The sequence below is a fragment of the Phasianus colchicus genome, chromosome 6 (assembly GCF_987193195.1).
Source record: "Phasianus colchicus chromosome 6, bPhaCol1.hap1.1, whole genome shotgun sequence".
Classification (NCBI taxonomy): domain Eukaryota; kingdom Metazoa; phylum Chordata; class Aves; order Galliformes; family Phasianidae; genus Phasianus; species Phasianus colchicus.
The window spans coordinates 50,887,561-50,913,315 of NC_143441.1; the positions used below are offsets into that span (position 1 = coordinate 50,887,561).

At 44.5% G+C, this 25,755-nt stretch overlaps 1 protein-coding gene across 1 annotated transcript in view; it reads right to left on the reverse strand.

Annotated features, from left to right (window-relative positions):
- Positions 1-2,132: 2,132 nt before the first annotated feature.
- WNT9A (Wnt family member 9A) overlaps positions 2,133-25,755 on the reverse strand; it is a 55,859-nt gene continuing 32,236 nt past the window's right edge. Inside the window, exons 2-4 of the mRNA XM_031607836.2 lie at positions 25,403-25,662; positions 20,326-20,588; positions 2,133-9,053 (exon numbers count right to left, since the gene is read on the reverse strand). Of these exons, the coding sequence (XP_031463696.1) occupies positions 8,580-9,053; positions 20,326-20,588; positions 25,403-25,662 (997 nt within the window). The 3' untranslated portion in view covers positions 2,133-8,579. The remainder of the gene's footprint in view (positions 9,054-20,325; positions 20,589-25,402; positions 25,663-25,755) is intronic.

Sequence of the window (25,755 nt, forward strand, 5' to 3'; positions counted from 1 at the left end):
AACACAGAACAAAAAAATGGATGGCCCATTGGTTATAGAGGGTTATCTCACTGATTTAATTAACCTCTCTCCTTCAGTGGATGCTGTAACTAGTAAGAGTGCAATAAAGTGCATTGTATGCCAACACGAGTGAAGTGCTGGATTGAAGAAATAATCATCTCTGAGGACAGACAATGCTAAGTGTAAAAAATACTGAGGAGCCATTTTGTAGAACTTTGGTTAAAGGCCTGTATGTGAGTGCTGCACCACCATGGAAAATGAGATTGGTATAAGGTAGGTAAAATAAACACAAGAATTTGTGCACACGCAGGAAGAACAAACAGAACTGGATAACTCAGACTTTGTGAAGCACTTTGGAGACACAATCTAGAGTTCTCAAAGTCTTCCAGTGCACCTTCAGTAGCACCATTCCCCTTTTATAGATCTCACCCACCATCTCGGGTTGGCTTTCTGCTTGTTTGAATTTTGAATCGTCTGGACCACATTTAGCTGCCCCAACAGAGTGCCAAACACATGAGGATGAGTACCTGGCCACATGAAGTTGCTGCAGGATAGGAAGCCACCTCCTGCCAGCTGAACTCCCTACTGCAGGTTACACGCTTCTTTATTTTTTACCCCATTCCATGAGGATGCTGTAAGTTAACATGGTTTACTTGAGTGCTGAGGGAGATGACAGGAGTGTTTGTGCCTGGTTGCCTGCCTCAAGTGTAGCACATTAAGCTAAATAGCTTCTTGCTTCATAGTCCATCACCTATTCTCTCAACAAGACCTCAGCCACACTTGTGGTCTACTCCAGAGTTAGTTTGGGATTGGTTCTGTTGTTACTTGGTTGGTTGGTTTTTAGACAGCTTGCACAATCAGATGGAGCTCAAGTGGCTACTGGTTAACTTCTTACCTTCCTTCTTATCCTCATGAAACAATATCACATCTGTGAACCACTGAACATCTTTGGCACTGTGGAAAGCAGTATCTCATTGCATGCATGTACCTACGGGTTGTTCCTCCGAGGCTTTGCAAAACCAAATCACCCATGCTGAAGTCATTATTAGGTTGTGAGATGAACAGCAACAGGCTCTGAATAATTAAAGCTGCCCAACTGAAATGAATTTTATTTATGAAATAGCCGCAGGAAACCTTTGTGAGGAAAAAGACATCTGAGTGGGCATACAATATGTAGACTTCAGCAACAATCTTTTCTTTTTTTTGGTGCATGCTGTCATTCAGCCAGACTAAACTTGAAAGTGTCCTGCCTATTCTGAGCTCCTATCATTCACTCACTCAATCAGAGCAACTTTGCAGTCACAACATGATAGTGATATTCTGCCAAGCTATCATGGCTTCCCCAGCTAAACATGGGGATCACCAATCTCCTGAGTTTGTTTAACATTGCATTGGTCAAAACACTGGAACACACCTGGCCCAGTCCTGAATCAGCTCATACTGTGTGAGGTGATTTCACTCAGAGCAGAAGATCTGAGCTGGGAAAGATGGAAGTGTAGGATTTTGTCCTTGATGCTTACAGGTCATCATCATTCAGAATTCAGACAGAGGCACTTCTTCAGCTCACGGTGATGCTATGAGGACAATTACATTTTAACACGAGGTACTATGCTGGCTTTGACTGGCGGCCAAGACGAAAGACCCAAGATGGACAGACCTCAGAGCTCACTTGACAAGGTTGATCGTCCCCAAGGCTGGGCTTGGAAATGACCTGTTTTCCTTACAGAAAAGGAGAACACTTCCTCCTATGAAGAGCATCAGCACTCCTTCCTCTGAAAGCCCTAAGGCTTTTGAGGAGGGACAGACCACAGTGAGCCCACATCAATGAGGATGCTCACTATTCAACCAATTAACAGTGACCAGTTAATTTTTTTCCAAAGCATACTGGGACCTCACGCTGGAAATATACCATCCTACTCCCTAGGGCATCACTCTTGACTCTCTGCTAGGCTTTCCAGAATTTCAAGGCTTGCATTAGCCACAGATATGGGTTGGTTCCAAGACAAGAGGTTAGGAATAATGCTGAAAGAGACACAAGTGCTCCCACAACCACAGAAATTAGACTGTTTTCAACAAGTGTGAAGAAAGAGGAGCACGCTTCAAGTATAATTTAAAATACATTTATTGTTTCATTTGTTCTGGCTTTTTTGTTATACAAAGATGTTAAATAACTTAAATACATTCTTAACAGTCACTCAGAATCAGATTTATACCTACAAGCTGTACATATGAGGTAGAGAAAAATAACTTAGGCTCCCATAAGACAATGGAAAAAAAAAAATACTAATCCTTCATGTTAGTATTCCCACCTCCCTTTAAAAGGAAATACCATCCCAAGCGTGCAAAACAAATCCTAGACTTTACATTCAAATCTCAAAGGTCTGGAGACTGGGGAGGGGTGGAACAAGGCAAAATTCCCCTCAGATTTGGCAACTGCTCCTTCAAATGGGTTCATGCCTAAGGGGAGCTTAGCAGGGTTTTCCAAGCATGACCTTGCTTAGTCCTGAGTTCACCTCTGCATCTCTACATTTGATCCCTGCTTATCCTGTTGTCAGCTGGGAGAAACTGGCACCTTGGCATTGGCCGAAACACCTTCTTGAGTTGCCTACACTGACTGCAGACAGAGCCATGGCAAGCTTTCAACAATTTCCTTCACTAAAGGGGGATGATTCCAGGCCAGTTGCAAACATCCCACTACACCCAGCGTGTCAGCACCTCTCCTGACTGTCCTCAGCAAGCCCAAGATGAACAGGAAAATTTGGTGAGGGTGTTCCATCAGGTCCCCCTGTCACACACTGATGAGCAGGGGTTTGCCCATTTTTGAAAACACCCAACAGCAAATGACAAGATGTCTTGTTCAGATATAACCCTGCTAGCCTGCTGAATTTTCATGTGTCTGAATCCTTTATGGTCTTCACTTACACTCTCCTCACTCACTGGCCGTGAAGAAACAGTTACAGGAAACCCATCATGATGCCAGAGCTAAAACATGTTTGCAATATCCATTTTCTTTTCCTTCCCTCCCACAAACTCTAGAGATCCACTGCTTTTTGTTTAGACATATTCTCTTTCCTGGAATCTGTAAATAGCTTGGTCAAATCCAGCCTTCATTAGTAGCAATGGAATTGAAAAGGTTATCATTAATAATATTTATGGAACTAAGCTAGACCTGACTTTTACAGTCCTGATCCTGTGCCATATTGAGCCTCCTCTGCGTTACACAGACAGCAATGGTCATAAAATGCATCATTCATTTTGCAGGAAAATACTGCTTTCCAAAAGTCATCACCTAGTTAGCATCCTTAAAAACAATGGCTGGGACAAGCCGACCCTGGAAGCCAGACTCTGCCTACCAGATGTGCATGCAGAAGCAAAAAGACTGGGAATGCAGAGCTTTGCTGCACCTGTTTTAGCAATACAGTATAGATCTAATTTTACTGCAACAGCAACTGAGGAATTTTTCACAGGCACTATAATCTGCCAGAAAATTACCTTAAGGAGCATCTACACCATGAAAGTACCCTTGAGAAATCTGTCCCTTCATCTGGATTCTCACCCAAGCCTACTATGGCCAAACCAACCTAATTTCTTCTCATACATTGGCTAAAGTAGGGCAGCTGAAAAATGATTAAGAAAGAAATTCAAGACCTGGGATGAAGGAAGGCAGACGTGGACAAGCTGGCCAACCATGAATAATCCTCAGAAATTGTTTCTTCACTGCCCAGATCTCCAAACCAGCTTTGGAAAACAGATGCTACATAGCTCATCCCTTGCTTCTAAAGTTGAACAGCAGGCTTCCTGAACTGCTCCAACTCCCCAGTTTTACATTCAAATTGATGCAAATCACTTCTGTTAGATCAAGCCTTGAATTTGGTCCTTTCCTTTTAAACTTCCTACTCACTCAGGTGCTTTCATTCCAGCTACCTTTGTAGAATGCATTCTCCCCAGCCCAACTGATATCAATGGCAAATATTTAGTTATTGCAAATAGGATTTCCTCCCTCCAAAGCTATGCCAACACCAATAAGCACAACTAAAAATCAAAAGCTTGAGGTTTCAGGGTAGGGTTGTTGGGTTTTTTTTTTTGCATTTTAATTGCAAGCTATCGATTCTGTTCATCTCCATAATTCATTTTCAGTGTCCATAAAGAAAAATCCCCTTTAAACATGTCTCATTTCACCAAATGGAGTTTTTTGGGAGCTGGAAGACAATGAGAATGTAACGTTGAGGATTCGTTTTGCACATCTCCACATCCAATATATATGAGTCAGTCACACAGAATAGAAGCTTGTTAAAAAAACAGATGACGGGTGCAACAATTATTTGTGTGGGTTTTTTTTTTTCTTTTATTTCTTTTAATAGAAAATTCTAATATAAAACAGCAAACATTTTCAGTTTGCCTTGTTTACAAAAATATTATATATATATATATTTATATTTCTGACATAACTAAATGCACTATTCAATAAAAATATTCTTCCATCAGCTAACTTCTCTTTAAAAAAAAAAAAATAATAAAAAAGTTATATAAATAATGGTTGCACCCCCCTCCCACCCCCCTTCCCTACCCCCACCCCAAAACTGATCTTGCAAGTCTTGCTGGATCAGCTCAGGAGAACCAACGCTTTGACACTTTGGGGGATAGGAGGTGAAAGGAGATCAGAAGCCACAGACCTCCCCTACACCCATCTATCCTTCTCCAGTTACATTTACTGCAAAAATCTGTTTCTCGGGGGCAGAGAGGGGGGGGGGGGAAGAAGAGAAAAAGTTGCTTTGCACTCGTTTTTGGTTTTTTGTTTTGTTTTTAATGAAGTGATATCATGAAAGATTCCGGGCCCAAATCAACTCCTATAGTAGTTTTGTGAATATGAGCAATTTCATTGAATTGCACTGGAGATCCAGTGGTGTGGGGGTAGAATCAGCCTCTCTGGAAAAATCCAATTTGAAACAGCTGTAACCCAAAGGACAGCAGACAGTGTCTGACAGAGGTTTCCTGCAGAAAACCCAGATCTCAAAAGAGTTTTGAGCAGGTTGACCAATATTCCTTCTACCTACTACGTGCCTCAATGCCACTCGAGCTCCATTGGATTCTTCCAAAACAAGGTTTTTTTCCCCACATTCTCTCTTCAAAGATAAGGCAAACGTCAGAAAATGCTGGAGTTAAACATCCCCCCGTGCCACCCAAGAAACACACACAACAAGGTGAGGGGAGAAGAGGAAGAACCCACATATGCTTTACCACCCTAGGTCAAAAGGCCAAGAAGACAAGTTCTCCTGATTTCAGAGTGTTAGTACATTTTATACACTGCCTATACATTTAACACATGTGCCTCGCTACTATTTAGTCATTTATAATTATTTCTTTTTAACCACAGGAGAATAAACCTTGCTATTTACAATATAGAACAGGCAAGTAATATATCCACATTAACATAAATACAATTTGTTTTTGTGTGTTTGTTTTGTTTTTTTTTTTTTTATGCTTTTTTTTTTTTTCCGGTTGTTTGTTTGTTTGCTTTGTTTTTAGGGTTTTTTTTTTTTTTTTTTGGTTTTTTTTTTTTTGTTTTAAATACTTACAGAAAGCATCCAGGCTTCAGTGCGTGAATTATAATACACAGAAGAGCTCTTTCACTCAGTAGTTCATTCACTCTTTGCCTCGTTCTTCTAGTCTAGCTTTGGCAGCCTGCTCATTGCCCACCCATCTCTCTCCCCCCTCAAACACACCAAGCTACCCTACCCCACAGACACAGGTATTTCCTCTACAATTGATATCCATGCCAGCTCTGCCCTCTCTTCTGCATCTAGGGACTCATTCTCCTCTCACACCAGTGCAATGTGGAGTTACTCCAGCGAGGTCAACGGAGACAGAGACACCAGTGAAAAGAAGGAAAAATGAGGCCCACGGTTTAAATATAACAATAATAATAATAATAATAATTAATAATAATAATAATAATAATGCACATAAGTTGTGGCCCAATATTTAACAAAGAACAAATATCTAAAAAAAAAAAAAAAGAACTGGGCCAGAAATAGTAATTCAGATCCAAAAACCCTCACGTTTTGAGCAGGTTTGGATCCAGCCTTACTTTGGAGGGGAAGAGCTATTCTAGCACACACACATACACACACACACACAAATGAAACGAAGAGTTTGCACATATGCACATGCGTGTGCGTGCGTGTGAGAGAGAGGGAGAAAGAATTTAACATAATACCACATTGAAACCGTAAGAAGGTCCTTCTGAAGGGCTTTAAAATAAATAAACGATCGTTCAATCTTTATATATATATTTATGTGTCTGCATGAGTGTAGATACATACTCGCATGCAGACACTGAATAATAGGTTTTTTAGTCAGTTTGTTTTTTAAACCATTAGATAAACTGCTTGCGAGTGACTTTCAAAGAGGTGCATCTCCCAGAAGCCATGAGACCTTCCTGCAAAACCTCTGTGTCGGATGCTCCACCAGGCATCTGTCGTGGTGGAAGGGACAAATAACTGTGTGTGCACCACTCCTTGTGTGGATTACTCCTTCTGCAGCACTACCACAATCTCCAGATTTGTACAGCAAATAAACAAATATCAAAAAAGAGCCAGTTTGCTTTACTTTGCAGGACCACAGCAGTACTAAAAGTAACCTCTTGTCCCTCCCGAGTTCCCTACCTCTAGATTTGATGCCAATAAGTCAGGTTGGGCTGCAGTTATCTGTTACCAAGAAAAAAAAATATCTTTTTTCCTCCCAGTAGATGCACATAAACAGCTTAAATATTAGTGGCTATTGTTTGGGGAAAGAAAAAAAAAAGAAAGTTAAAAAAAAAAAAAAAAAGAAAACAACACAATGCCTTGAAAAATAATGGTCCATCTTGAAAAACTGCTCTCTTTTTGCTTGGCCAACCTCTACTACTACTTGAAAAACTCCAGCCAGCCTTCCTCTTCTGAGAACCAGATCAATGGTCAGTACAAAATGGGTGGAAATTGCTACAACTGGACAATCAAAAGCTGATATAAAAATAGAATACAATGCCCTCCGCTCTCCAGTGTTTCCTCAGAAAGCTTTGTTGAGGCATTCATCGGCCACTTCCAATCCCAGAAGCACTTTTATAATGACTAATAGATATTATTGCATCAAGTCCTGGATTGAAAATATCCTCTTCAAAGGGAAAAAGAACTGCTGAAGATTGTCATCTATTTCACAGCGTCAGAGCAATCTACCTCTGCAGTTGACTTCTGGCTTCTCTGGCCACTTGTTGGGTTGTCTTTGCGTTGATAAGATGTTCCAAATCCAACAGTTGGTTACCATTTAGCAACTGTATTTTTTAAATACAGTTCTCAATCTAGTGGTTAAAACAAATCTTAAGGTCATAGGGTTTACTACATACAGCTTGTGTCATGTACCACTGCTGTAGTTAAGAGTAAATGGAATGATGACCTAGTAAAAGAAAAGTCAAATCCTCCAAAGGTCCGATCCAGTCCAAAACAGCTGCTGTACAATGCAAGACATTGCTGCGTTCCAAGATGCACTGGAATTTCTCTTGTCCTCCTCAAAAACACATGTCCAAATTCAGCTGACATAAGACAAAAAAGTTCCAGTTTAGATTTCTGAAGCAATTTCCACAGGGTGAATTCAATCATTAAGAGGTGGGAAGAGGAGAGAAAAATGCCATGCACAAAGGGAAAATAAAATTATCTAGTGGTTTGTTTGCTTGTTTTTTAAATAAAAATTAAGACAGTGATAGTGCTGAAGGAAGAAGAAATTGTATGAAAAAAAAATAACACGACTGAAGGACTGGAAGGGGACAGGCACATCTGGTATCATAATGTCTTCCCAACCTCTTTCTTGGATATATTGCCATCTGCAACATGGTGGACCCGACTGTATTTAGTGATTAAAGCACGTGGATATGGAGCTGTCATTAAAAAGCTTACCATCCAAGTGGGCCTCTCTGTCAGAGCCTTGTTTGCTGGATGTGCAGAAGTGTCATTAAAGGAACAACCTCTACAAGGGCTGTTTTTGCTTACCGCACCCTTCCTTCTCCTTAGCTTTAGAAGAGGGAAAAAATGACCACTTCTCATATCTTTGCACTCAAAGCAGAAAGATCTTTTTTTTTTTTTTTTTTCCTTTTTTTTTTTTTTTTTTTAAATCTGTCCAGCTCTCTAAGCCGCTGGGTAAGCTTCAGGAATAAAGCAATATAGGTTAATTATTCCAGAAAAAAAATCTATCAGCTCAGAAGTTCATGGAGGACTGATGAAACAATCATGATGTTCCAAGGGGAAATGATCCATCCAATTGCATGGACGACGAAGGTAAAGGTCAACTGGTGTCTAGCCCCAGTGTGACAGGCACTTATTTCCACATGGTTGGACCTCATTAGAATTCAGTCTACAGGAAAAAACAAAACAAAACAAAACAAAAAGAAAACAGCAACACAGCTGGGTCACCTGTACCCTACAAAGTGCTTATGTCTCAACATAGCTTTCAGATCCCAGAAGGTCAATCAAACCCTGTTTGTCTCCATATGTAGTTCTCATAGATCGTGACCGCCCGCCGCCGAGGGTTGCCATCAGGCAGAAGATGTGTCAGTCTTTACAGGTGTAAACCTCCTCTCTCTGGGTGCATTGCTTGCATTCCACATAGCAGCACCAACGGACCTGGCACTGGCACGGCCGGGTGACCACCCTGCTCTGCGTATTGTGCCCTCGCCCACAGCAGATGCTGTCACAGTTCTTGTCTTTGTAACATTTCCTTCCCGATGTCCCAGGCGAGTATCTGCTCATCAGACAAAAGCTTGGGGAATCGTCAATGTAGACAAGATCCGTAGTCCTTGGGATTTGATCACTGTGACCGGGGATGGATTTCTTAGGTGGGGAAATGTCTCCTTCCCCCGTGGCCTCGTTGGTAGTGCTGCCCACTTTGAGCGATGTCTCGTACTTCTGCTTCAGCTGCTTCCCTATTTCGTGGAATGGAGAGAGCTGCCTCCAGCACGTTCGGACGGTGCAGGACCCAGACACACCGTGGCACTTACAGGTTGTCTCCACACCAGCTTTGATGACCTGCAGACACACACATCCCCAAAAGAAAATCAGTTATGGGGAGAGAAATCAAAGCGTAGAGCAAAAAAAACAACCAAACAAACAAAAAATTCATTAGAAGAAGACTTCTGGAACACAGGGAGGATGACAACACAAAAACCATCTGCTGGAAGAAGACAGAAAACACTCAACACTCTTGAGAAGGGTTTCAGTTTCCAGAAATGACACCTGCCAGAATACTGCTTTACATGGATGGTTAATGACACTACTAAAGCATTCAAAGACGTTCTCTGAAACATTTACCTTACACAGTCAGGGATTAATACACATTGTAATACCTATTTATACATTAATAAGAACAAGGAGTTAGGCTGTAGCAAAGGTGAGTTGCTTTCATGAAGAAAAGGATGAGAGTGCTGCTGGAATCCCCACAGAGAGGCAAGGGCACTCCAGAATGTGTGTGCGTTATGTGCACAACACACAACATCACCACCTTAAACCCATGTAGCTCTGAATTAGCATCGCAGGCTCAGTGGAAATGCACTTAAGCCACGCATAGCATCACACCCAGTTCACTTCATCACCAAGGAAAATCTTCATCTAGCTGCCAGGAAGAGGAATTTGGCTTCTCACAAAGCCAGTTTCAAGGGCAACACATAAGATCTATGTTGCAGTGAGGAGCCCCCATCACATAATCCCTGCAAGGACTATGACAGGGCTGGTGGCCTCAGGGAGGGCTAGGGGAGCAGAGTCTTCAATTCTGCACAATTTCTGCAAAGAATATGGGGCAGACACCCTGCAGAGAGGTGAGGGGGTGTTAAACTTTCAGTCCTGGCTATGAGAACAGACCTCATGCACTAAAGGTTGTACTATCTACCTGATCCTGTATACACAGAAGCTGCCCCACATCAAGCATTTAAATTAAAAAAAAAAAAAAAAGTAATAATAAAATAAAAGAATTAAAGCACTTAGTACTGAGGTCTTCAAACTCACAGTGGAGAAAAGAAAAGGAAAGCATTAAATCTCTGGAAAATGAAGTAAACCCTCCACATTAGTACTGCTACATTGAACTCTGTCTGCTCATACCTCGTCTGCAACTATTAAGGGCAAGGCTTAGTTTCAAATTCTTTCTTAATATATTTGTATATTTAAAAAAAAAAAAAAAATCCTTATATATATATAGATGTCCAAATAAGGATTATCTCACAGATCTCCGTAGGAGGGAAATAATTTGTTCAAGATATCAGGAACTAAGCATGTGTGACTTGCTTCCAAAACATAAGTCATTCTACATATAGGAAGATGCTCAGATCTTGCATGGGGACATCTTGCACAGAGCTAGCACAAAGCATAAATACAAAAGGAAGAACCTGTGGAACCCTGGTATGTGGAGGGGAGAGGAGGGAAATAGGTTATTTTCAACAGAAGCAGCAGCATGGGAAGTAAGCACAGTATCAGGAAGGGAAGAGATGCATGCAGACAGTTTTTCATTTGTTACTCAGCTCAGAAAGAGATGGCACCAGCTTCCTAGATGCCACAGAAGACCATATGTCCATAAGCCAAATGATGCTAAAGAAGTACCCTTTTCTAATTAGGCTGCAATAAAGATACTCCTTGGCAATAAAGAGCATATCCATCTTCTTCTAAATGGCATCTGGATGGTGTTGGACTCAACAATTCTTCTGTGTCCCTTCCAACTTGGGTTATTCCATGAATGCTTTCCCTGACCTTCCCCAGAGAAGGGCTTACTCCTAGGACTAGCCCATGGGCAACATGAGAGCAGGCACGTTTGGACTGTCACAGATAACCTGTATTTTGCCCACAGATTATAAACAGGTATTTATAGCTCTCCCTCCCACCAAAATCGTTTACATTTTGACTTTAAATGGCTGAAGTATAACCACCCCTTAAAATAGCCATCTAGAACAGAGCCTGTTTTATAGAGCTGCCTCCTGTCGAGGTACTGCTGAGAAATGCCCTACACTGGGGCATCTATGGTTTCTAAAAAAGAAAAAAATCTCCCCCTCAGCCCATTATGGCATCTGCCTACATTAAGGCCTCACGACAGCAGAGGATTGGCTCCAATCCATTTCCTGACCATGCGGTTCTTAATTATTTGGCTACACGAGTCCTGCTGAGCACCATGTACAAATGTGCAATAGGTCATGGACTCAGAGCTGGGGTCTGGCCCAATCCTGATATTACAGAGACATTTTTAGAAAGACACTATGCATAATACGTCCTTCAGCAAAGCCCAGCCAATGGTCACACTTCATTCCTGTGACAGCCAAGACCTTTTCAGATGCAATCCAATAATACACAGTAGCATTCAAACAAGTGATGGGTTACAGAGAGAGATGTGTTACTGCTTATAGTACTCAGCTGGGCCAGCTTGGTTAGGGGCTTGTCACGCTTTGCGTGCCAAAGCGTCTAGCCAACTCTGCAAGAAATCCCACAATGTTAGACAAGAGCGTACAGAACACATTTCAACACCAAGAGAAGAAAAAAGAAAAGAAAAAAAAAAAAAAAAAAAACCACAACAAAACAGCAATCCTCAACCATGTTTTCCCTCATATAAAGTCACATTGCACTGGTTGTCCAGAAGTGAGAGCTGAGCTCATGTGAAACAAAGCTCCTATACCTGATTTCACGCCCAAGCCATCAGCAAAATGGGCAACATTGCTGAGATACTTGCAGAAGGGCTACACACTGCACTCATTCTTCTGTTCAGGCTTTTCTCAACCCTCTCGCCACCCCCAGCACCCATGTGCATCTGCTCCACCTGGAAAAAGAGACGAATGCCATTGTGTAGAGATGGGAAAGTAAGCAACCAAGAAGACTTGGCTCAGCTGGTACCCGCAGCCCTTGGCTGGATTTAGAGCTGGGTGAACGAGGCGCAGACATGAAATGAAGGGTGGGAACTCGAACATGGGGTTATTCTTGTCAAGAGACACCTCTCCAAAGCTTAGTGGGAGAGCTGGCACTCAAGGCAGGAATACCAGCAGGTACCCAAGGCAGCACATAGGGCTGGCAAATGTGGCACGATACGTGCTGGAAATCCACATTCCAATGGATCAGCAGCTAGCAGGTGGCCTGAGACCTTCAAGTAGGAATAGGCATGTAGGTTTAGGCACGTTGGCTTAGACATCCAAATCACAACATCCAGCCAGGGTTGACCTCACCAAGGCAGATATCCGGCCTACATTTGAGAAACATCTCTCAACTCCCAGCTGATCCACTGGAGCCAAGGCAGGCAGGGCAGCCTAAAAGGCAGCAGACACCTTCACGGGGTCAGCTGAACATCCCTCCATGTTCCCACGGCTGTGCTGACCACATTTCTGCTCACTAACAGGAGCTTTGGAACTCTGCTCTCAGGGAAGCACATAAACTTAGATATGAGAACGTGTGAGCAGAATCTCATCCTCAGAGTACAATTCAGGTGTCTAAAAATTTGCATCTAATGTTACTTTAGGCACTGTAAAAGATTGTACTTTGCCACCAGCTGCCTCTCCAGACATATCTGCCAGGGCATCTCAAATTTTACTAGGTGCATATATTTAGGAAAAAGTCTTTGGACTTAAATAGCAATGAACAAATCCCCTAATGAATCAGTCCATTGTTTTGTTTTTCCTGGCCCACTCCTAGCTCTTCATTGACTAGTGGCTGAAAGAACTTGGGTGTCATGCACTGATGGACCCAAGTATAAAAAGTTTTCATTGTCTCTATTCCCATGAATGCACCAGCACACAAAATCCAGCATGTGGATTTTCATATGGCCACTGTGCAAGCGTGGTGCATCCCAACCATCCCATAAAGCTTCTCCATGAAGGGCAGGGAAGGGCTCAAGAATGTTACGAGGCAGTTATAGTGAAAATCCTAGAAAAATATCTTCCCCAGACTGCCTCCTCTGCTGCTGTCAGTCACAATCCAGCTCCTCAAGGCGACGTGTGATGGAGAACTGCTGCCTACAGGCCCCTTGCCACCCACCAGCCAAAATGAATCTTGGCAAAGCCTTTCTATTTCCTATCTCATTCCCCAGCTTCCAAAGACTCTCCACCTCTTGTTGAATGGTCCTATCAGAAACACTTGTATCCAGCTCCTACTTATAGGACACTTCGACCTTGCGAAATGCCATCACTTTGCTCACAGCAACATTGGAGAAACTGTTCCCATCTGAGCATTGGGACAGGTGGGTAAATGTCTACAGCATGCTTTCAGACCTGGAGAGATTTCCAGGCTAGAATAATTTCATAGAATCATAGAATGGCCTGGGTTGAAAAGGACCACAATGCTCATCCAGTTCCAACCCCCTGCTATGTGCAGGGTCACCAACCAGCAGACCAGGCTGCCCAGAGCCACATCCAGCCTGGCCTTGAAAGCCTGCAGGGATGGGGCATCCACAGCCTCCTTGGGCAACCTGTTCCAGTGCATCACCACTGAGTGAAAAACTTCCTCCTAATATCTAACCTAAACCTCCCCTGTCTCAGTTAATTCATCCTTGCGACCAAACAGTCTAGGATGCTGAAGATGATGAGACGATTATACTTGTCTTTTCCAACTGTAATGATTCTATGAAACAAGGTAGCTCCTCTTCTCTCTTTGAGGCAGTCACACAGTTCAGAGCCCATCTGCCTCCATCCTACAGAGACGTGAGCCTCTCCTACAACGCACACGACATCACCACTTATTAAATAACCATGTTTCATCTATACAATGCTGAGCAGCCGTGTACACGCTTGTCACATGTATGTATTAGCTTAAATCCAAAGTGCCAAACATTTCATGCCATGTCTTAAACACCACGGCAACCGCACATCAGCAGAGTCACAGCAGCTCAGAAAGGAGGAACAACACCCTGGGACATTTAAATCCTTATTGTGTTATATGCTCTAGAAATATTCCACTATGAAAATGAACTTGAATAAATACAACCAGTGGGACAGGATAGCATCACACATTGAAATTACGTCCTCCCACTCTGAGCAACCACCTGCTCTGGTAGTCTCACAAATAGGATGGGAGTTTGGGAGGAAAATAAAGCTCTGTAAGCAAATCAGTTTGTTTGACTTGGGAACAAAAACCCCCATTGATCTCGTCGTGAGAATAGCAAATACCGACAAAAGCACAATGAGGAAAACAATTATGATACAGCAAGACTGGACTGTCTTTATTGGTGCTTGTTGCTCTGAGGAAATTAGATAGCACCGCAGGACCGCCTGCCCAAATGCCTTTATAAGAGCCATAGGGAAAAGGGATCACAGCAGAGCATTGCTATGCAACATGTAATCCTTCCTCACAACAATGGTTTGCTACGAAGGTCAGACTAAGTGCCCCTGTAATGATCAGTCTCAGACATGCTGCAACACACAATTTCTCAGTGTTTTAGCTGAAACGCCGAGGACAGATTGCCATTCATTCCCAGCTGGGTCACGGGGCTCAGGCAGTGGTTTTCAGACAACTCTCGTCTGGGCAGCAGCAGTGCGAAGCCGGGACGCGGCCGTGGGAATTCCTGGGTTAGAGCCGCGTCATGGCTGGGCTGCGGCTGCGGGGCTCCAACCCATTCGCCATGGTTTGGGAGAGAGGAGGGAGCTGATGAACCTCCGTGGGGTTACAGTGTGCCCAGGGAAAAAGCCTGCCCTCCGACAGCGCTTTGAGGTGCCTCCGTCCTCGACATACGTACCCTCCTTCAATTTAAATAGGATTAGTTATTGTCTCGGCTCAAATATTGGTGTTTGTTTTGGACCACAGCCACTATCCCCATTTCTTCTCAGTGCCCAGACCACTCAAAGACTTGTCGCTTTCCAATGGTCTCACCATTGGGTGAAGGACAAGAGTATCACACAGATTGCTGGCATACGTTTTTTTTCTTTTCCTTTCCTTTTTTTTTTTTCTTCCTTCCTCTTCTTTCTCCTTTTATCTTGTTTGAAAAAAAGCCCTTTTTCTGAGCCTGTCCTCAAACTTCTTTTTCAGAATTTGTGTCCCTTACCACTATTCTTCTAACTCCAGTGTTAGCGAAATACCAGTTAAAACACAACCGCATAAGAAACATACAATAACATAACTCTACTTCAACTTGAGCATGTTAATTCTTTCCCCAACTGTATTCTTATTTCACCTGCTGAGAAAGTTCTGCATAAACAACCAACTACCACTGCTTATGGAACACAGCAAATGCTTTCATCCAGGTGTTGATCCCGAAGCCTTAGAAGGACTTTGGCTGAGCCAATCTCTACCTGAAAGAATCACAGAATCATAAAAAGGCCTGGGTTGAAAAGGACCACAATGCTCATCTAGTTTCAACCCCCCTGCTGTGTTAGTAAGTTCAGACGGATTTGCCTCATCAAAAGGAACAATCATAACACTATTTTTGAGGGTACTGGAAAACTGTGAGATTACAATTGAAAGTACCTGCTCAACAAACTCCAGAGGTTGACTGGAGTCATGCTTTCCAGTGGGAACCATACAAGATAGGGTTGGAGGTGCTTGCAAACACTGTCTCTGCAACAGGAGACGAGGGTGCCAAGCTACACTTGTGTGTGACCTTTAGTGAGTCACTTAATCTTTCTGGGTCTCAGTTTCCCCTCTGTAAAATGGAGATAGAGCAATGAAGAGGGTGGTGCTCTCTGATAACATGTTATGTGATACTTCATGAAGTTCCTCAGACAGATGATAGCAGGGCAAACATCTACCTGATATAGGGAGTCTATCTCCAGAGCAGGAGGCACGCTCAGCCCTTGAGGTCTCTGCCAACACTGTCTTAGGAGAAAAGCCATTCCTTGCATGGACTTCCAAAACAAGCAAGCCAAAAGCAAAGCAAAGTCCATGCACCTCCCACCAACCTCTGCAAAACATCCCACATGGTTTCAGAGATGCAGGTGTAACAAGTCTCAGGACAGGTCTGGAGCCCTGCAGCAACAAGGGTGACAAGGATGCTTCCAAAACATGCAGACTGAAACATGCATGTCAGTATTGTGTGAAAATGATTAAGGAAGCTTCATGAAGGGAAACAATTTTAAAGGGAGATATTGCCCAAAGTGAGATTTTCAAGGGAAGAATTTTCTTGTTCCCCTTTTCCATCCTCACACAGTTTTGCACTGAACACCCTCAGATCCCAAGAAGAATTTGGTTAAACCCCTGACTTTAGGGTCCTGAGGGCAAAGGCTTGCTTGTGTCCCTCCTTCTGAAAGTATAAAGGAAAAAGGGAATGAGAACATGACAATTTTTTTTTCCCTTGGATAATAGCAGCCGCCTTTAATAGTGCCCCTTGGATCTGCAAGACATGCTTGACCAGACATACCTCTGGAAGAGGTCAGCACTCCTGGGATTAAGAAACTTAGCAACGCTCCAGAGAGGGAGTTGGAAAGTCATGTTTAATGATACTTTGCTGAGAAACTGGGCAAATTTAATTAAAACATCACTTACTCGAGCCCAGTGGAACTAATTGAGTGCTCTAATATTCCAACTTTTCATTAATGGGTTACAAAAGAGGGCTGCACTTGTGTGTACAAGGGGGGAAGGGGGGAGGATATAGAGAAGAAGAGAGCCTCAGCAAGGCTTCCTGTGCTTCGTTTAATATAACCAAGAAACTTCACTGCTGGCAGCAGAGCTTTAATGCAGTTGACTTCTCTCCCCTCCATCACCCCCATCCCCTTGACACACACACTCCACTCCCCCCAGCACACATCCTCTCCACCCAAGACCTCTCGGAAAGAATAGCTGAATGAGCGAGAGTAGATTTTGCAAAGGAAGGGAAATTGCTTTTTTAATAAGTGGTCTATTCAGAGCTCCTACTTTTCAATAAAGAGAAGGCTGGAGAAGTCTTGGTCTAATTACCTCATCCTTGCGCTAGACAAGCTCGCCCTTTCATTAGCACTTGAGGTCATATCATATAACTTTGTAAGCCATCATGGGCACAACATGTTCAGTGATTATTTCATTGGTGGTGGCAAAATTATGGCTGGCCCATCAAGGTTGTTAAAAACAGAAGTAAAATAATAATTAAATGAGAACTTCTACCAAGAGACACTAAAACTAGGCGGGATAGGATAATGTCACCCTTCCAGAAAGATGCAAATTGTTTGCTAGTGTGACACCATGGAGAAACTGCCGTCTCGACCAGGAGGGAATAGTGTTTGTTGCCAAATAAGTTTATTAAGCACAAGTCCCTTTTTTTTTGCTGGGTCTCAAGGGACTATTTATACAATTTGTCATGGTTGGGAGTAATTAGATGGGAAGGGTTATATGTTGCTACGAATCACTGAGAGACCACCAAGCTTGTGCTATATCTTTGATAGATATTCCTCTACCACCATCAAACACACATACCCCCATACATACACTGTACCTACACCAGCGTGGGCAGGCACAGCTGCAAGCCCTGTAGAAAAGTATTAGAAAAGAAAGTTTCCTTGTCCAATGCCCAGCACAAGCCCAGTCTGTAGCACAGCTAAAGTTTCAGTTCACGTCTGTATGGTTTCACGAGCAGACATAAAATCTGAGGTTTTGTTTGAGGAAAAACAGTGGGTGCAGAGCAGAAACTCACAAGAGCTTGTCTCTACCTCCTGCACCATCATCAGCTTCCTAAATAACCTGGGAAAAGGCACTCTGTGCCTCAGGCTCCTGCCTGAAATCATCCTTTCCTTTCTCATGGGGACACTTAAGACATTAGAGGCTGGAAGGCCATCTTTCTTATTTAATTGGCACTCTGTTCCAAAACAGCACGAAGCAAAGCTATTTACACTTCTTCTGTGTGGCTACGGATTCACATCAAATCAAAAGAATATGATGTATTACCCAAATAAACAAACTAGATTGCTTCAAAGTAGTTTAGACCCTTCTAGTCACTAGGTTAGTATCTCCAGATATGAAAGAGTTGGAAAGTCTGTAAGAATGCAATCAGCTGATGGGCAATTTCATTGGAGAAAGAAGAGTTGAGGACAGATGTTGAGTTTCATATTTAACTCAGTGTCTTTATGAAGGAAAATGCCAATAATTAAGCCTAGTACTGCATGCTGGACAACTCTCAACTCCCATCCTAACTCCAAACATCTCTGATCGTCATCTCAATGACACCACGTTGTGCCAATGCTTTAGATGCACATATCTTGACAACACAGACATATGTTCTCCTGATCATTAACCACCACGCTCATAAAAGCTTCTTCCTGAAAGTGAAATTCCCTTCTCTGCCTTGCTTCTCAATGCAGCTGTGAGCCTGGTGAGCTGCTTGGCTTGCCTCTCAACCACACTAAGGTACAACTACCCTAGAAACGTAAGCAGAAATCAATTCAACTGCCACTGCAAATAGGCAAGGCAAAGCCGTCAGACAGCAATACCAGCTTGACAGCACGGCGTGGGTGGACAAAAATAGGAATGCTGGATCACTGACCTGCAGCAAAGGTCTTTGACTTGGATCACCATGAGGGCTCTCAGTGTCTGGACAACCGTCACAACTGTTACTCAGCTGTTTAGCTGCAGATATTACATTAGTGCTTAGAAACGACTGCCAAAGACCAGGGCCTGACTGTGCCAAGTAAAGTGGATGCAGACGATGCAAGAGAGTCCCTGACATCTTCCATTGTCCTGGGATCTAAATCCCAGTGGGATCAGGAAGAAAGCTCAGGCATCACGAGGAGATTCCCTCCCTTCAGCTCATCCTTAGAGTTCATTTAGCTTAAAACCACATGGAGAGTGGAGAGCAGAGCTGACAACCAGGTATGTCTAACCAAAATCCAAGACTGGGTCTAGACTCCATGTGGGCATCCTGCCTGCCAGTACTGGGATGGGAGTTAGGACAAACCCCTTGGGAAAGTACATCAGTCCCAGCAGTGCTGGAGGGGAGATGTATGTGGATTTAAAAAGCATTCCCATGGCACCTAAACTTACATTTGTCTGGTTTCTGATGTGACTCTATTATGTGAATCTGGAAAAGGAATAGAACAGAGACATCTCACAGTTCTCTACAGCGTGAAATCACAGCCCTCACAGACCACCTTCCCCATACTCTGTTCCAGTTGCTGCACAGCCAAGCCCAAAGAGTCTGTCCTACAGGATATGCCCTCAGAAACAATCAAACACAAGGATTAAAACAGATTTCATCACTCCGCAGAGCCTGTTTCACATGCCAAAGAGCTGCAACAGGAGTTCAGAGGCACTGAGCCTCTTAATCCAGAGGCAAAAAAGCTGTCAGCCAAAGCCAGACACCAAGTAAATCCAGGATATTTCTAACCCTGATCTCAGCGCTGTCTGGGAGCATCTGGTGGTGGGGACAGGGGGAGACTTTTTGCTGGCCAGCACACACTAGTGGCATTCTCCAGTGCCCCAACTCCATTGCAATGAATGGCATTTAATGCATATGCACAGGAACAACTGAGCTGGGGTGGTGATTCCTAGAATGCACAACTGGCTGGGCAGCGTTTGCCTGGGAAACTGGAGACCCAGGTCCCCATCCCAGCCTCAACCCTCCATCCAATCACACGGACAATAACAAGGCTTGAAGGCTATTTATAGCCTTACAGTATGTCCCTCTATGAGGTCGGTGCAATGAAACACTGATCCTAGGCACCTGTGCTGGCCAATCTGAGCGATTTTCATGTGCAAGCAGCTCTAGGCTAGGTACGTCCAAGTAATTGATGGGAGAAGGTGGAAAGCCCCTTTCTTTCCCATCTCTTGTTGGGATGAGCCTGCACACAATTTGTCCTCTACAACACTCAGGACAAAGCCTCATGGGGATAAGCATGGGTTAAAAGAGCAGGAAATGCTCCAGCATAAGGATAGGAGGAAAGAAACAAAACAAAACAAAACAGACTACACACCTGAGTTCTCTCAGCTGCAAACACAGCATCTCTGGGTGGAAGGCCAAAGGGATTTTTAGGACTGGAATCAGTCAGAGAGGAATAGCTCTGCCCTGGTTTCCCACCAAATACTTGTCCACCAAGTTTTAAAGAAACTTGCCTACAGAGATGCTATGCTATCCATGATCTGCAGCACAAGGAAAGCATCTCTCAATCTCCACCTGCAGTGCTGCAGAGTAAATCCTCTCCTGCCCAACACAACTTGTACAAGTCTAGATGACCTGTCTTGCCATCCCCTTGTAAGACCCACTTCTCCTTATGGAAAGCCAGCAGTCTTTCTCCTCATCTCATGTTTTCCAGACCTGGAAAGTTCCTTTTCTTTCTTTCTGGCATCTCCCCAATCATTTGAAGCACAGTGATGAAAACAGAGCATAGACCTAATCCGACTTCACACCTCCAGCAGAAGGAAGGCTCCACGCATTTTGCATTTAACGACTCACCTTCATGCCCACGAGGTTATTGTGGAAATCCACCCTGGCTCTCAGGTCCTTGTTGGGCTTCCTCCCCAAGAACTCCTTGACGAACTTGTTGCTGTATTTCAGGTTGTCACCGCAGCCACCCCACTGCCAGGCCTCGCGGTTCTCCAGGTCAGGAGCCTCGTCGCAGGTGCAGCGCTCCATCCGGCCCGCGCTGCACGCTTTGGCCATAGCATGTGTCAGCCCTGCAGAGGAAATGGCATAAAGGAAGGCCGTCTCCTTGAAACCTGGAAGGAAAAAAAGAGGCTGCTATAATTGGTGGAAGGAGAAAGGAGTTTTTTTTTTTTTAAAGAAAAGAACCAAGTAACTAAGGCAACTGAAAATCATGAGGAGGTTTGAGCAATGCCGTGCTCAACTCGTATCACTGATGGTAGAGAAGACAACGTAATTCTCTAAATGGTAGAGAACAGGGAATGATGGATCATAGAATGGCTAAGGTTGGAAGGGACCTGAAAGTTCATCCAGGCACAAACTCCCCTCCAGCCCCCTGCTGCTATGGGCTGATTGCCCCCCACCAGATCAGGCTGCCCAGGGCCCTATCCCACCTGGACCTGAACATCTCAAAGGGTGGTGCATCCACACCCTCTCTCAGCAGCAGTGCCAGAGCCTCACCACCCTCTAAATAAAGAATTTCTTCTTAGCATCTAACCTAAATTTCCCCTCTTTTAGTTTAAGTTCATTCCCTTTTGTTCTATCACTATTAAACCATGTAAAATTTCAGTTCCCCTCATGCTAATAAGCTCCCTTTGAGTTCAGGAAGGCTGCACTGAGGTCTCCCCAGAGTCTTTTCGTCTTCAAACTAAACAAGCCCAACTCCCTCAATCTTTCCTCATAGCAAAGGTTCTCCAGCCCTCTGAGCATCTTCCTAGCCCTCCTCTGGACCCGCTCCAACAGCTACGTATCCTTCCTGTATATCCTTCCTATACTGGGAGCCCTGTGCCTGGATGCAGTATTCCAGAAGGGGCCTCATAAGGGCAGAGAAGAGGGGGTCAAATGAGGTGGCACAAATCAGGATTATAAACAAAACCACACCAAAATCTCAGTTATTTGGTTGTCGCTTTGCTGTCTCTGCTTGAAAATAGGAAGAGGTGAGCAAGGTCTGGACAGGCCTTGGTGGTGTCATCATCATGGTGTGGCAGTACTGCTACTAAGGGGCCACCAAACGGAAGAAACCTAGCACAGATTTCCAGTTTGATGACTGGGGTGGAAATCATGAAGGCTTTCCTCTCCTCCCAGAAAAAAAATCACCAAGATTTAATCAGGTCCAACAAAATTGCTATAAAAAGGCACAAGCAATTAGTAATCAGCCTGTCACCCAAGGCAGTACCTCATAGACTTGAAGAAGCATTTGGACCTCAAACTTTTCATGTACAACCGTTTTCTTATACCTCCATGCTCACTTGCAACAGCATCTGCCTCCCCCCAGTGGGTAAACTGAGGCCAAAAGAGACCCATGATTTCAATACAAATGATAAAAGACAGAAATAAAAAAGCAAACATGCCAGTATTTATAGCTCCTCATTCTCCGTCTATGGAAGCAGTAAACGACTGCATATTTGAGATGCAATTCCAGAACAGCTTTGGATCCAACTCAAGAAATCCCCCACTCAAAAATAACACAAGTGGATGGTGACAGTAGTGGATATATCTGTAAACTAGTATGTCAACCAAGGACATGCAGAGACACTGCCAGGTCATTTTTGGAACTGGTCCTTGGGAGGATCATGATAGTCCAAGTGGGCTCATGGGGCACTATCCTGGCCTACCCCCAGAGCCTGCCTTCCCATAGAACAATTGGATGCACAGGACAGAACTTCAGCAGAAGAAAGAGGAAAATCCAGCCCTGGAGAAAGAGGTCCTGTTTTGGCTCAAAACACATTGCGTTAGAAATTGTCCAACCCTCCTACTGTTCACCTGGAAAAGAAGAGCAGAAACCCTTTCCCTCTCAGGGAGGAAGAGAGAGATAAAAGAGGACTGACTCCACACTTGCTGGGGACACAGAAAAGAGTGGTTAGCGTTGAGAAAGCAAATTTGTTTTTTCTCCCCTTTGCTTTCCCCCTTGAAGTTACACCATGTCCTCCAGCACACTAAAAACATCTTCAGCATCACAAACTGTCTCAATGAGGGCGGTTAAGGAATTCTTTATTTAATTCAAACCGCAAAAACCTGTAGATTTGAGGACCACCAAACTCTGGGAAGAAAACACCATCTACGCAGCTCCCATCTTTTATTTGCTGATTCAACTTTTTCTCAGCTAGATGCTAGGAATGCTCAAGAGTGATGCTACCAAGCCTTTGTGTTTGCAAGCTGTAGAACTGCTCTTTTTCCACTACTACTACTCTTTATGCTGCAAAATGGAGAGCTACTAGCATGCTAACAGAAAGTCCCCGATGGAGCAGTGCAAAGAGCCGGGCGTTGTGAGCCTGAGCTGCTGTGATTAGCAAAGAGCCAGGCGTCAGCCTGAGTTAGCAGCTAACACAGATCCACAATCCGCACCAAGGCCTCCCAGTTGGGAGCGCCGACCGTGCAACCTGCCACCACACCGCATATTGGGTTTGACACAGAGCCAGGCTTCCCTCTGCCAATCCCCTCATCAGCCTCAGCTCTCCTCCTCCCCTTCTCCATCACCGAAAGCCCACAGATGCCCAGTGCCCATCAGCGCGGGTATCATCTCGCCCACAGGCAGCTCAGGCAGCTCCCAAGCAAGTCCATGTGACATTTGGCTCTGGCCAGATTTAAAGCCATCTCCGCCGTGCACTATTTGATTGCACCGAGATATGCTGTAACAAGATAATGAGCTTTAAATCAATGCAGGCATTCTGGTGCATCGACAGCCTGCCATCCCCAGCTATCCCCTTTCAGCCCTTTCCAAAATCGTTCGCGAGAATCCGAACAGGATAACGAGTCCCCTGAACAATCTCCTGTTATTTTAAGAAACGGGCCGCATCAGCCCGAACTGCAAACCAGCAGCTAGGCTGTGCTGAGGAACGAGAGGAACAATGGAGGGAGAAAGTTTTCTTAAGTGAAACATTTGTGGTCATATTGGTTTTTTTTTCTTTATTTTCCCTCTCTACGAAGTTCCAGAGGAGGAAAATAAACATTCCCCCACTGATATATTGGAATAGCTGTGTCATAGTGGGTTATAGCCATACCCCTTTGCCCTGGGGGTATCGCTCATTGCAATGCTGAACCAGGAACCAGCAGCTCCTGGAGAGGAGGAGAAAGATTTACAGGGCTGTGAGCTGTGCTGTGGGAACAACACCTGAAGGATTTACAGCATCGGTGGCGAGCTGAGATGCTGCAGGGACATAAAGCATGGAAGAATGAGACAGCAGACAGAGCTCTGCAGCCCTCAGTGCTCCCATTTATTAAATGGGGTCCTGACAAGGGGGTGGGATGGTTTGCAGCAGTGTTTTCCAGCAGCAAAATTTCAGGCTGCTCTGGAATACCCCTTCCCCTCACTGAGGGCAAATCTGAAGGAGCAAGCTGTGGCCTCCAGGTGTCAGCATGAGAAAGTGCTTGAGTTTCCCAAGGCGCCACTAATCCAGGGACTCCTCTGGCATGCAGAGATATTTTTAAACGTCTTGCAGCTCTGGCTGCACCTCTTGGGTTTCATAAGGACGCTCCTTGTTTCCATCGCAGTCGGTGACAGTGCATTAGTTGAGCCCTAGCGCTTCTGGATGGCTCCTTCCCATTTCTTAAGGAACGAGGGAGCACTGCAGAGTTCCAAATTCATCTTTGAGCATGTCAGACTCTGGGTCTCCAGGTCTAGTCACTGAGGGTGAGACTTTCTGGGAGTCACTGAAGCCCTTGAGTTCCAGGGAAGCCACCTGTGAAGTGGGCCTACTGGACTGAAGCTAATGATGCAGTAATAAGAACTGTATTTTGGCAGAAGGACTGGAACTCGATGATCTTTGAGGTTCCTTCCAATCCAAGCTATTCTGATTCCATTCTATAATTTTACTGAGAGGCTGCAGGAGACCTGGGCTACACAAGGCAGTGCAAAGGAAACAGACAGAGCACACCACCTGCTCCTCTAATACTCTTCATCAGCTTCTGGTCATCTCCACCTGAGCTGGAAGCAGTGTGGGCATCACTCCCTGCTCACAGCCAGGGAGCTTCTGCGCAGGTAGAGCAGAGCAGGGCATGGAAGCATTGAGTTTTTGCCTTGCATCGTGACCCCACCACCACCACTTTGTTTTTGGTAAAGGATAAAGCATTTTCCCACTTTCTTTCTTGAATAGGAAAAATAAAATAGTTTTTAGAAGATAATAATTTAAAAAAAAGACAACACAGCTTTGGAAACTTAAATCTCTTCTCCTACACCAATGGCTTGACTTCCAGCAGAAGTGAGGAGCACGCAGAGCTTCTGGATTCAGATGTATGAACAAACATCTCCAGCCTCCCCACAGAGAAGCTGTGGCCAGTGATGGGAGGCAGGCAGAGGTTCCTTTGATACGAGCACATCAGTCACAGCCACAGACTGCACAGATGAGCTAAGCCTGGCTTTGTTTTTACCTTCCACAAAGGTTGGGCTTGTTCAGTTTGGAGAAGAGAAGGCTCTAGGGAAATCTTGTTGAGTTTGGGCAGACTGCAAAGGGAGCTTATTAGCAGGAAGGGAACTGAAATTTTACATGGTTTAACGGTGATAGAACAAGGAGGAATGAACTTTAACTAAAAGGAGAAATTTAGGTTAGATGCTAGGAAGAAATTATTTATTTAGAAGGTGGTGAGGCCCTGGCACTGCTGCCCAGAGAGGGTGTGGGTGCCTCATCCCTGAAGGTGCTCAAGGCCAGGTTGGATGGGTGCTGGGCAGCCAGAGCAGGTGGGAGGGAACCTGTCCCATGGCAGAGGGGTTGGAACTGGATGATCTTTCAGGTCCCTTCCAACTCAAACCATCATATGATTCTATAAGGTTCTTTTTAGAGCCCTGAGGAGACCACTCTCCAGTGACATGAGGATGACTGCTGTGCAAAATGGCAGAGAAGCCCATCAGCACAGGAGATACAAGCAGCCCCAAGCAAACCCCCATCCCACTCACCTCTCTTTAGCAAGCTGGCCCGGTAGCGGCCCTCCAGGGTGCAATTCCAACGCTCAAAGCGAAACTGGTACTGGCACTCCAGTGCACTCATACTGATGGCCTCCATCAGGGTCTCTGCCACGCCGGGGTCCCGCCGGCACATCCTGCGCTGCTTCTTCTCCAGCTTCAGGCGGTCACAGACTTTGTAGTGGGCTTTGACGGCGGCTTCCTCCATTTCTGAGGTCAGAGGGAGGATGGTCAGGGGTTCGTTGCCCGTCAGCCTGCAGAAGAACAGAGGGGTAAAGGGTGAGGATGAGCTGAGCACCCACTGGGATGCAATGGGACAGAAGAGATTTTACAGCAAGGCTCTCTGC